The sequence below is a fragment of the Cimex lectularius genome, unplaced genomic scaffold, assembly GCF_000648675.2.
Source record: "Cimex lectularius strain Harlan isolate CLEC.00 unplaced genomic scaffold, Clec_2.1 scaffold9, whole genome shotgun sequence".
NCBI lineage: Eukaryota > Metazoa > Arthropoda > Insecta > Hemiptera > Cimicidae > Cimex > Cimex lectularius.
In genome coordinates, this window is record NW_019392733.1 from 2,184,370 (window position 1) to 2,197,981 (window position 13,612).

General features: G+C 35.9%; 1 protein-coding gene across 5 annotated transcripts in view; it reads right to left on the reverse strand.

Moving 5' to 3' along the window:
• Positions 1–13,612, reverse strand: part of LOC106665348 (glucose-6-phosphate 1-dehydrogenase) — a 25,967-nt gene continuing 12,355 nt past the window's right edge. For 4 of the 5 annotated variants that reach the window (XM_014391702.2, XM_014391699.2, XM_014391700.2 and 1 more), the window contains 9 exons: positions 4,881–4,996; positions 4,653–4,799; positions 4,368–4,585; positions 3,967–4,125; positions 3,677–3,896; positions 2,102–2,318; positions 1,835–2,040; positions 951–1,111; positions 1–746 (listed from right to left, as the gene is read on the reverse strand). In XM_014391702.2, the coding sequence (XP_014247188.1) occupies positions 650–746; positions 951–1,111; positions 1,835–2,040; positions 2,102–2,318; positions 3,677–3,896; positions 3,967–4,125; positions 4,368–4,585; positions 4,653–4,799; positions 4,881–4,973 (1,518 nt within the window). In that variant the 5' untranslated portion in view covers positions 4,974–4,996 and the 3' untranslated portion in view covers positions 1–649. Of the gene's footprint in view, positions 747–950; positions 1,112–1,834; positions 2,041–2,101; positions 2,319–3,676; positions 3,897–3,966; positions 4,126–4,367; positions 4,586–4,652; positions 4,800–4,880; positions 4,997–9,735; positions 10,214–13,612 lie in introns of those variants that run through there. The other variant, XM_014391698.2, reaches the window with a different exon arrangement.

Genomic DNA, 13,612 nt, shown 5'->3' on the forward strand with positions numbered 1-13,612 from the left:
AAATTTTCACAGCCTAAATAATATCCATTTAGTTGTTGATTCCGTATATAAATTCCATTAAATAACTTAATACAATTACTTGTACACTAAATAAAAATATTTATCACTATGCATTTGTAAAGTACAAAATGAATTATAATAAATCAAACTGAATACTTTTTTATTTAAATGTAATTAATAAAGACAAAATAAATAATCTAAAAACAAGTATGTAAAACAACAAAAATTTTCTTTAATGGTTTGCTCATTTGTGTACTTTGTAGTTTACCTTTTAAAGTATTATAAATACTATTTTTAATACTCTTTTATTTTATTTTTTTATTTATTATTTTCTTTTTAAGAACAAGGAACATAGGGATTCAGATCTGCATACAGATTTTTAAATTGCATTCTTAATTTCTACTGTATATTCAAATTTAATTTGACTACCTTCCACTTGTATGTAGTATATTTTTCTGATGATTTTTTTATATTATAATACTAAATGCATAATACTAAATGTACATTCCTTGGAAAGTTCTACTTATTTTATTAAGTATATTTACTCTATATTTTAAGGAGTAATAGCAGTGAAAAAATTAAATAACTCTGGGTGAATAAAACCGACCATAAGGCACTTGTGGTTTATGCAATGATGATATTATTAAACTTATTTGTTCGGTTCTACCCACTTATATGAACCGTAGTATTTATAATTTGACTTTTTAGTCATTTCATCTCCTTCAACAGGACCTCTGGATCCAAAGCTAAAAAACAAAAATAAAATTATTACCAAAATTGTACTCATTTCATATTAACTTATTAAATTTATATAAATGTACTCTTAAAAAAATAACCAGCTACATGCAGACGTATTTTAGTTATTATTAGTATTTTACTAGTTGATTTTAGAAGGTTTTGTGTAAACTAACAATATACAAGTGTTAAAACAACATGAATTTATAGCATACGTGTATGGGACTGGCTGGACATTTTCATTTTCTATAGTATGCAAAAGAGGCGTAAAAATTCTCCACGCTTCTGCTAATTCATCAGATCTTACAAAATGCATCTGCGATCCACAGAAGACGTCGAGAATAAGCCTTTCGTATGCATCTGGCAATTTGACATCCTGAAAATATGAAATATTTATTTATATTATAGTCGTAAATTTATTCGTGTTGCTTATAACTAAATTCTTCTTACTTGTGTAGAAACCAGTGGTGTTCTGGCTAATTTAAAAAATCTGTCTATTAGATTGATAGATAATTGACAGACAGATAATTAGACAATATCAAAAAGATGTAGCATAGTTAGATGATTTTACAATCACCCAGAACACCTCTGGGCATTCCACAAAATAATAAAAACAGTTAAATATTTATTTAATTTTCATCTTGAGATTTTAAGCTGTTGAGTTATTTTATTACAGGAAAAGGAAAATAAAACATGTAATATTACCAAAACTTTAAAATTAACAAGTTAATATTCAGCTTAAGACAAATTTCATAGGTTTTAAACGTAGATAAATAAGAACTTGGAAATAATAAATAGTCGAAAAATTTGAAAAACAATTACTAATTACCTAAAATTCTTGACTTTAACTATAACTTTAATTATTCATTTGGAGGTTAGAGTTATGTGATTAAGATCTCAAACACAATATTCTAACCTACAAATTATCATCGAAGGCTGATACACCCTCACAATGACTCTAATTATATTTAATTAACAATTAATTCCACTAGTTTTCGTGGTCCAATTTTAATTAATAATATTTTTTCTACATGGAAACTTATGTCAAAACGCTTTTAGAAACAGAAGATTGAGAATCAACCCTTTATGTGAAAATCACCTTATATCTGCTACCGTATGTTAGGTCTAATTCTGATTCTTCCATGCTGAATGTCATTCCAGGTGTTTTTGTCATCATTTTGATGTATACGGCTTCACCTGGCTGTACTCTTATGACCAATTCATTTCGTTTACATTTATTGTCAAAAATATCACCAGGTACGTCATGGTACTGGATTCTAATTTCTGCTTTTCTTTCGTTCAATGCTAAAAAAAAATTTTTTTCATTATAAGATGAGTGTTTAACAATTTGTTTGAGTTCAATTACCTTTCCCACACCTTAATATGAAAGGTACACCTTCCCAACGTTCATTGTTAATTTTAAGTACAGCGGTACAGAATGTTGGAGTCCTTGAATTTTTGGGCACGGTGGGATCGTCAAGATATCCTTCGCATGCTTCTCCAGTACCATTTGGGTCTCCGACATATTGGCCCAATACTACATCCTCTAAACTCAATGGTTTTATAGATTGCAGAACTTTTACCTTTAGAAACAATTAATCACCTAAATTAGTAATTATTTATTAAGATGTGATGACTGATTTTAATTATTGGTGGTTGTTTGGGTAATTCAGTCAGAATAATCCTTATACAGATTAAAATGGCTGGTGCATCATAACAAACAATTCAAGACAATGGATGAAAATCTGCCAAAAGCTCGAAAGTGGAAATGAAATTTTGTTAATTTCTTTCAAAAAAAGGCCTCAACCCTAATAATCTAACCCCCAAAGGATTATCATCGAATGGTGATACATACATCCTTACAAGGATTAAAATGGTGAGTGCATCACAATGAATAGCTCATGATGTAGAATGAAAATCTGCCGAAAGCTCAAATGAGAAAATTAAATTTTGTTGATAACCAAAAATGGCCTCAACCCAAATACTCTAAAATGGCTTAAAATGGTGAGTGCTTCACAAAAAATGGTTCCTGGTAAAGGCTGAAAATTTGTTGAAAGCTCAAGTAAAAAAACTGAAATTTTGTTGATTTCTTAAAATAATAATAAAATAAAATAATCCATTATAGTTCGTGGTTCGATTGACCAATTAACATTTTTCAATTAATTAATATTTATGAAAGGTATTGGTCGAGATAAAAAAGTCAGTGTCACGAGCGGGATTCGAACCCACGACCTTCGGCTAGATACGCCGCTACTCGTGACACCACTTGAGCTATCATGACTTCGATCCACTTGCACACCAGTTTGAAAGGTAGCTTGAGGTGGGAAGTTGGTGTCCGAGTGGATCAAAGTCATGATAGCTCAAGTGGTAGAGTAGCGACGTATCTAGCCGAAGGTCGTGGGTTCAAATCCCGCTCGTGACACTGACTTTTTTATTTCCACCAATACCTTTCATAAATATTAATTAATTGAAAAACGTTAATTGGTCAATCGGACCGTGGACTGTAATTCATGAAAACTCCGTGGCCATTTCATTTATCGCCGAGAATCAAATAGATTACACGACATTTGAAAAATGGCAAAAGGGAGGGAAAATTCGAGAGGTGAGGTTGAGATGGGAAGTTGGTGTCCGAGCGGATCAAAGTCGAGATAGCTCAAGTGGGTAGAGCAGCGGCGTATTTAGCCGAAGGTCTTGGGTTCGAATCCCACTTGTGACACTGACTTTTTTTATCTCGACCAATACCTTTCATAAATATTAATTAATTGAAAAATAAAGATAATGTTTTTTTAAAGTGCCTCAGAGAATCTTTGATAATAAATAATATAGTCATCAGTGATGCCTTCCTGATTAACATTACTTTACTTCTTATTTAATTTACTTCTACTTTAAACAATAAAAAAGCCATCATTAATTAATGTATTACGCTATCAACATTTCTCACTTTTTCATTTCGAATGTCATCAGGGTGGATAGTTGCAGGTTTTTCCATAGCAACTAAACTTAAGATTTGAAGGAGATGGTTTTGCATAACATCTCTTATGATTCCGAACTCATCAAAATAGCCTCCTCTTCCTTGAGTACCAAATGGTTCTTTAAATATAATCTGAACCGAAGCTATGTGAAGACGGTTCCAGGTTGGGCTAAAAATCCCATTTCCAAATCTGTAACATAACCTCCATTTAGTAGTTGTACAAGTTTCAACTTGCATTTCAAAGTTAATTGATTATGTACCTTAATATCATCAAATTCTGAACCATTTCTTTTCCCAAATAATGGTCTATTCTATAGATTTGCTCTTCTTTGAATAACGAGGCTAAATGATCGGACAATTTCGCAGAACTATCTGCATCTTTCCCAAATGGCTTTTCAACAATGACTCTAGTCCAGCCCCTGTTTTATGAAAAGCTATTTAAAAATATTTTCATATTTTGTAGGTAACAATAACTTACAAAACATTAAAAAATAAATCAAATTTATAACAATATAAGAGGTTTTTTTAATAAAAGAAATGTCAAGGCAACAAAAATAGTAGTTGCGTTTCATCACTATATTATCTATTGAAAAGTAATTAATTCCAATAATACAATAAAGTCAGATATATCTTACTTAAAAACAAATAAATCCAAACTCACTTTGCAGACATACAAGTGTTACGCAAATTGACTGTAACACTTTCAAAAACAGAGGGAGGCAACGCTAAATAAAAAAGCCTGTTAGCACTGGCTGATGGCTCGAGTATGTTTATTTCTTGATTCAAATGCTCAAAATCAGATCTCGAAGTGTAAGAACCTTTAATGTAATAGTTGAGATTCCAGAATTGTTCGTAAAGGCTCTCCTCATTAGGGTTAACCTAAAATTTTACACCCTTGTATAGTTTCATTGAAAATATTGAACACATTTATTAATTGAATTTTTACTTTCATGTAACTCTTGCAACGTTCTTTTAATTCAGCGATTGATATATCTGATCTAGCGTAGCCAAAAAATACTATGTTACTTGGTAAAAGTCCATCTCGATACAACCACCAAATCGTAGGGTAAGTCTTCTTTTTTGCAAGATCTCCCTAGAAATAGAGAAAACACATTATTCCATTGGTTTATAAATTTAAAATACAAAAATTAAAAAAATTTTGTTCTTTACTCACTGATGCACCGAGAATAATAAAAGTGTGGTGCACATTTCCTTCAAACTTGGTCCCTTCTTGCTTCATGTTTGGTGACCTTAGCGATTTCCTCATTAAGTTAAGGGTTTCCGAATAATCTTAAAAATAAAATAATTATATAAAACATAAATAGACTCCAGAATTATTAATATGGTTATAAACTGAAGTGTAAGTGATTAAAAGAAAGTGGTAGAATCAGTGGGCTGCATATCAAGAGCACTGTCGATAGGTGGCCATTGTAGCACCTGACTTAGAGAAGAAAGGTCATCTTCAAAGACTGATAATAGGCCATACGAGGTTGACACACAGACACTTTAGGCCAAAGTACGTGTAAGTGTCCGGAATGGAGAAAAAAGTTGCTCAATGTGTCCCAACTAACTGAAAGAGCTCCATATGGAGATTGCATAGGAATGCCACCCAATATGAGAATTGTGCTTGAGCACGGAGTATCTCGATCCTCTGTTCCAATTTTTGGAGGAAATAGGGTTGTTTATTGTATTTAGTACTGCTAATTTATGCCCCTAGGTTGTGCTGAGTGAATGTATTTATTTGCCTGAATGTGTAGTGTAAGAGGGTTGATATTGAGAATTCCACCACTATAATTGAGTGTATGGTATGTATTTGGTAGAATGTATTTAAGAATGAGTGAAAGTGTGAATGGATTTAGGAACAGATTGCTTTGGGTGCTGAATTGATCTAGATGTTGACAGCTTCTCTCCCCCGCAGAGCACAACCTTGGTGGTTGAATGGATAAGACTGAGACTGCCTTCAGACTGCCAACACCTGGGATGAGTGATTTTTGAGGCTTGCCGTTGATATACTGTTAAGTACAAAAGCTGAATTACTGGTGGAGTGTGAGAAATGATAGGCTCAACTCGGTACATGTGTGTTTATATGTACATGAGCAGATTTGAGCTTATATAAATCAATAATAACCAATAAACTCAAACTCGAATAAATCTTGAACTTAAACTAGGGGACTTTCAGGAATTCACCAAAGTTACAATAATTAGATAAGTTATGGACCCTTCTGAATAAGCTAAATTCGGTAAATATAAAATATTGACAAATACGTATTTAATTTGTTATAGTTTTGTCGTTTCTGATCATAGGATATATTGAAAATGATTAAACTGTAGAAGAACCCATGAAGAATAACATCATCAAATCTTAACCCCGGCCATGACGTTGAACAGTCCATCAACCCTGGTTTAAGACATCTTGAAGCTTAGCTGGAAGGTATGGTTAATGGTCGATCCAAACCGTTAGTAGGGTCACTAGGTCGTCTTCTAAGGCTTTGGTAGATGGTGGTAACAGAATGACGGGTGTTCATTATCCACCCTCTTACATTTTTTTTTTTTTTTTTTTAAAGAAAAACATGCTTTTATAATGCTTGATTTATAATACTTGCATATAACACACCAGATGCACTCATTCGGGCCTCCGTAAGCTAAACTCAGACGGAAAATAAAACCTTACTTTTATATTAAATTCTTTCTCCTGTATCAAGTTTATCTCATTCGGGGTTAATCCCGAGAGAGTGGAGAGAGGGGTAAGCCACCCACATATCTAGGGGTGGGTAATGGAATAGTTGGGCGGCAGAGCCACCTTCACGGGGGAGGCGGTATTATTCCTTTGATTATTACTTCCACCGGCGGGCGGTGAGCCATATATATTTGGTTTAAGGGTGTTTGTCAACCCCATGATAGTTTTATCTGGGGTGGAGTGGCAATCATAGAGGAAAAACGTAAAGGGCTTAGTATGTATCTCCAAGGTCGGGCAGGGCATGGTCTGGATGGAATCGCATAAGTTAATACTAAGTAGAATGTATTGACCTTTATATCAACAACCCCTAATTTGGCAATACTGATTTTCTCCTCTGAGCAGCAGGCCAAACCTCTTGCTTATATAACAACCTTGGTAAATAAAGATGGACCAGATCATATACCATCTTTTAAGAGCAGTGTCTCCTGATCGAACTATGAGGAAACTTAAGGTGAATTGGAAGTAGAAGCATAAATGTTTTAGTGACCAATCGTGGGTGTTGTAGAGCTAGTGAGTGCCGTTACTTAAAAACAAAGGAGTGTTGCATGCTCATTGGCTCTGTTTGGAAAGACGGAAGCATTGTCGAAATAATGTTGACTGCTAGCACTTTTGAAGCATTAGGACGGTTCCCGTAAGTTGCAAAAGTTTAGTAAGTTGACCCAGCAATTTCCGAAGCTATACTGTTATCAACCAACCCACAGAGTCAGCACTGGGTATGCTTTCTACAAAGACAGGTCGAAAATTTGACGCGAGTTATTTGCCCCGAAAAAGGCCAAATATAGAGCCGAAAGCTTGGCATCTGAATAATACAGTGTTGGATTAATTGTAGGATCACTATCCAATTATCCCAAACCAGAGTATAGCCGGGATTGGTCGATAACAGAAAAACTTCGTAACATAATAGTAAAACTTGACAATCAGCTCGTACTATGCCAAGACAAGAAAGGTTTGCCAAACTGTTTTGTTTTTGAGACCATTCCGAAGGATTTGTTAAATTTGAGTTTGTTCCTGAAGATAAATTCGGAATTATGTTCAGCTCAGCAGGCCTTCTAACCGATTCGTATCAATCAACATAGACTGAGCAGTTGCATTAACTGCTGGCTTCGTTAGTGATTATATCTTGTCAACGAATATAGTTAAAGACTTTATGGAGGTTCAGCCCAATGCCTGTGCTTATATAGAGGAGTGCTAAATGTTCGTTGGTTGCTGCTTCATTGCTTAAAGTAGTAAATGTAAAGTAAACGCCTGTGTATATTGGTGGTGGAAAAGTGGTGGAAAGGACGAAATTCATCCTAGACAAAACCCTTGGGACACAATTCTTCAATCTTCCAAGCTGAGTTCCATAGAATTGAAATGAATTATTGCACACATCTAACATAATGCCGACTACACGATTATACGGTATTAAATTGATGTATATCTTAAGCTCCATACTAGGAGGGCTAAATACACTTTTTATGATTGGGCTCGTCCCTTCTTATGAGTCTGGAGGATGCTGTTCCTTCTCAACCAGCATGATTAGAGTGCCCTACAAGAAAGTGAATTTTCCCCGCTACCGTTTTATGGTTTTCAGTTCCCATTATATTTACTGTAGAAGACGTCCAGTGGTTTCTTTTCCGGACACTAATAAATAAACAAATGAGACAAGTGAAAAATGCGTGGAAAATTGAGTGCTAACTGATTATTGTGCCTGCATGCGTCTTAGTAAAGATACATAAGGCGACCTGCTGGCAGTCAATATTACTTCGACAATGATTTCGCCCTTCCAGCCATCATCCAATGAGCAGGCAGCACCCCCTCTATTTAAAAAAAGTAAGATCTCAGCCGGCTTAGTTCGATGAGTTATCACGATCACTAATGTAGCAAAAAGATAATATAAAGAAGCCACCCTCACTAGTCTCACTGAACCGTAACAAGTACACAAGCAACAGGGTTCTCTCAACAGTTCAACACTCTGTTTTGCCTAGTAGCTATGGATTCAGTACAACCATCCGGCTCATTGACCACGACAACCGACGGGCCTCGCAGGAGGACGCTGCTTTTGAAAGATAGTAGATGGCTGTTCTAACGATACTTTCCAAATTTTGTGTGTACTATTGAAAAAAGACTAAGCTGGAAGGAAACAGAGCCATGACATGACTTGGTCACTAGAGCATAAGTTTTTGCTTTCAATTCACCATCAAGTGTCCTTGAAGTTCAAGGATCAGAGGACAATGCTCTCGAAAACTCGTATATGGCCTGTTCTAACTTTACTTTCCAAGGTTCATGCTTCCTGTTGGAAAAAAAAGACAAAGTGAGAATTGGGAAGGATACAGCTCCACCGCATCAAAGGGCCCATTCTCAGGTTTGTTGAAGTAAAGACAGACAAGGCTAGGTCAATACAGCCTCCTTGATATTAACCTATGAATTTGGGAGAGGTAAATGACCATTGTCATCATGCCCTGTTCAACCAAGACTGACGAGCTCTCACATTCAAATGTAGACAAAACTAATCACAGCTATTTTTTTATTCAGGGGAAGAGTTCTTATCTCTTCTAACTTTACTTTCCAAGGTTCATGTGTCCCATCGTAAAATTGGCAAAGTGCAAAGTGGGAAGGAAACAGTTCCACCGGCCTTCCAGGCCACCACAGGATCTAAGCTACAAAACCATTTTGAGTCCATGGCTTGCCATACTACATATATGGTTTTTCATTGCTTTGGAAGCATCTGCTTGAGTAATACTTATTTCATTTCGTGTCTTTGTTCTTGTGTGTGTCCATCAAGGTACAAATTAGAAAGTGTCTCCTATCAAGACATTTCTAGATGATTACTAATGTTTAATAAACCTAGTAATTTGTGGCTGGAAAATACCACCCGTATATAGTAATTGTTCAATTACAAAATTTATATCAATTGCATTTATACGGTATAATTTTATGCATTAAAAAAACTGTGGTACAATTCTTTAACCAAACCTTTACAGGGGTCATGATTTTTTTTTATAATTCAATGTATAATTTGTGTTAAACAATACATGTGATGTAATAAAGTAAATTAAGACAAAAGGAGGAGAATCACATTGTGAAGCTTATCAGTATTTATCCACTAGAGTATCCGGCGTTGCGTTTGATCGTTGAAAGATAATCGACGAAACCATATGAAATCATTGCGACAATAGCACCCCGAACCTTATAATTTTACCTGTTCAACCTGCAAACGGAAGCCATCCGGAAAAATCATTAACTTTGAAGCTAGTACATGAGAAATTTGGCCACTTTTTGGGAAAAAAAAGTTTAAAATTAATCAACTTACTAGAGTTAGCCATGCTGAGGTAAAAATATAGGAGCTCGTCCTAATCCAGTAACAGAACAAATCCCAAATCTGAAGTTAGAAAGTGAAGGGAGTAAGGGAGCGAAAGTGGTTCGAGACCTTGTCCTATAACTCAGCGATCGCGAACGTCCTTGTTTCTATAGATTTGTGTCAGTATCGGCCTCCCTCCATGTTAATCTTATTCATCACGTGCTGTCTAGCCTAACTGTTTAATCGTCCCATCCAGTTGGATATATAAGAGGAGGAGAACAATCGCGTTATCGGATCCCGACAACGCGTGATCTGGAAACCTGCTGATTAAAACTTTTTTTTTAAAGAATTTTTCCCCCGGCGGTGGGTGTCTCGACTAACAAGTAAATATATGAAACACGAAATTTTTTTGATGACCGGCTATCAGTCGAGAGTAGAGACGAACTCCCCACGCCACGTTCTTCGTTTCACAACTTTATCCTTGCAATAATAAGGGGGGGCTTCTCAAAGCCCCACTCTTCAATGGTGAAGAGAAGAATTTCTATGTCTAAAAGTACTCTAGTTAAAAAAAGAAAAAATTCTCTAAAACCTTTATCAAATCTCCTGGTTTAAGTCACCCAAATGTTAACGCTGAAGACATTCCCTTAAAATGATGTACCATGTGACCCGATTTTTCTCAACAAAAACTGAATTTTTAAACATTTATCATTTACAGCTGCACAAAGACAATCTAATATGTACTGAGGTTTGGCATGACTAGAACCCATAGTTCTGATATCTCCCAGCATCCTATATCATACCAGACCTACATAACAAGAGTTTAATCAAAAGCCAGGAAGGCGTTAAAAGGACAAAAAAAATTCCTTCTTAATTTGTTGATGTGTATTTTTACCCTTTTTTTAGTCCTCAAGGCTCAATACTCTTACCTATAGACAACATCTTAAATACTTTCTTTTTTTAAGTAGGGCGATGATGTCCACTTTTGTAATTGGGGCACTTAATAGGGCTCGAGCCTCTTGACAGGTCATAATTGGGCCTCGACCGGATTCTCCGTAAGCTAAGTTTACGCTGTTTATTTCGGTTACCTGAGGCTTATCTTGTTGTATATTGACACGTCTCAACCCAACAGTTGAACCGATGTCTTCCTTCCCTCTTATTGTTAGTCTTTTTCCAAAACACATGAACCTCGGAAAGTAAAGCGAGAACGGGCCGTTTACAATCTCTCAAGAGCGGTGTCTCCTAACCCTCGAAATTTTACAACCTCTGCCGAGTGTCGGCCGATCATCAGAAGCCATAGTAGACCGAACGGACTGTAGTGCCTCGGGCACCTTTGAGCCAAGTACAGCGATGAGTACTTTGAGACGACTCTCTTGCTTGTGTGGTTGTTACGTTGCTGCTTGTTCCATTACTGCACATGATAATTTCTCGAAGAGACTTGCTTAAGCCTATTAGTCCTTACTTATAAACAGATGGGTGCTGCATGCTCATTGGGTGCTGTTTGAACAGCGAAAGCATTGTCGAATTAGTTACTGCCAAGAGTGTGCCACAGGTGGACATTTTAGTAAGCCTCAGTTAACTAGCTCTTTTGAAGCAGGATTATTCCGAACAGCTCTAGAAGTATCCTTCTAAAATAATCGTAGTAATAGTCATGTATAGTCTGGGAATATTTGATACATGGTCCTTCAGCCTATATTGTCCTTCAGCCATCACCATACATTCGGCTCTCCAGAGCTGATCTAGCAATTTAAAAGATTATTCGGTTATCGACCAACCCTGGCTATACTCTGGTACCAGTGTCGGCACTGTACTTTCTATAACGACATAGGTCGAGAATTTGGTGAGAATATTAGTTGCCTTGAGGAAGGCCAGATATAGTGCCGAAAGCTTGACAACTATATAATACAGTGTTGGATTAATTGAAGGGTTACTGGCTACTCAATAATCCTAAACCAGGATATAGCCGTTAACAGATAATCTAACATAATACCTGGGTCGTTAGCTCGCACTATGCCAAGACAAGAAAGCTTTGACAAAAATTCGTTGTAATTTTCTGGCCATTCCGTAGGATTTGTTAATTTTGAGTTGGTTCCTGATGATCAGAACGAAAAATTCGGAAGTCTGTTCAGCTCAGCAGGACGTCTAACAGATTTGTAACATAGTAAAGCAAAGCCTGAACTGTCTTCTGTTCTGGTTGCTTATTCCGTTAGTTTTGAGATTTCGTTTTTTAAAGACTCGGATTTAAAGACTCAAGAGGTCAACTCAAACAAAACAGCTTAGGGGTTTAACAAGTAGTCAGAGTGACCAAGCTGTAAGACAGTTGCGCCCTAAGCTATGAGGTAAGTTGCGTGCCCTGTTGAGTGTCCCTGCCATCTTGACAAAGGAAAGGACAAAAGGACAAAGGAAAGATCAGAGTGGTAGCCAAGCCAACCTGCGCACTATTTTTGATTCCGTTCATTTTTCATATGGAGTTTTCATTTACAATAAATTACATCGTTTTGGTCGGTACCCCTACCTGCTTTTGCCCCTGACCACTGATACTGGCGCTAAGCCTAAACGCACTTCACAGCTGAAACATGGACAATACCAGAGCAAAATAATCATTAACGACCAAGCTGCAGGTTTGTCACACCAAAATGGTGAGTTTTTGTCCTTGTCTCTCCCTGCTTCTAGTCCTGTTTACGACTAGACTGTGATATGTGGCATTAAAAATCATAACTAAATTGGACGACAAGTAAGAAAATTGACTGTACATAAATTTGTCAAAGGAGAAAAAAGTAAAATAAAAAATGTGACTAATTATCAGATTACAAGATAAACTAATGCACTTTTCACAATAATTAGTCATGATAAACCGCAGTATTTCTAATCTGGTTCAATGTTGAATAATTAATTCTGTATTATTACTTCTTTTTTGTATAAAAGTCATTAGTTGCAATTGTACGAAAATTGTTTAAAATATTTTACAAATTAATAAATTGACCTATGCATTTACATTTTATATGGCGTTTCTGAAGTGGTTAAAGGTTGAATGTCTTGAGAAGCCAGTTTATATTTAGCTTCTTCAATCGATTGAAATGAATGAAATTTCCTTAATCGTTTATTGAGTTTCGAGTGCATCGGACTTTAAGTACAGAGTAAAGAAACACGCTTGATACATCTTCTTGACAAGAGAAATAAAAAAAAGCAGACCTAGAATCAACAGTGCAAATCGAACAGTGACATAAAAACATTTAATAAATTCCGAATCTTATCTTTTTTAATATTTTCTATTTGTGCCTCTACGTACCCTGTAGAAGATAAGATATAGCTATAATTGAATAAAAGACAAAAAACACAATCGGTCCTTGGAATGTCAGGATTGTTTACGTTTTTTCCCTCTCGGCTTATGAATAAATGTTTACACCAATATTACGACTACAATAAGTTTAAAGATGTTATCTAAAATAGTGAGATTACTTTATGAACCGTTAGTGTGGTAGTTTCCGAACATTTTGGGCAGACAGACGAGTTTCTTCTCGCCATCTTCGGTTCTGAGTCCTTGTATGTGCGGATGTTTCATTAAGTCCAGACCCCACATAGAAAATGGCGTGAACGCGTCTGACAGACCAAAACAGCACAGGAATTTATGTTTAGGCCATGGGACTATTATAGTTAAATGAAAAAAGTAAATTAAACTAAAATAAAACGATTACGCCCGTCGGTCTGCTCCAAGGCCGTAGAGTTTTCCGCCGGGAATGATGAGGAAAATGCAGTGGACACCTTGGATGTAAAACATAGACCATACTTCTTGGGAGGTAATTTTCTCGAAGTTGAAAAATAAAAAGAGGACTACATTTTTCTGAGGAGAAAGACGTTGACTTCGGTTAGAAATCGAGAAGAACCAAAGCGC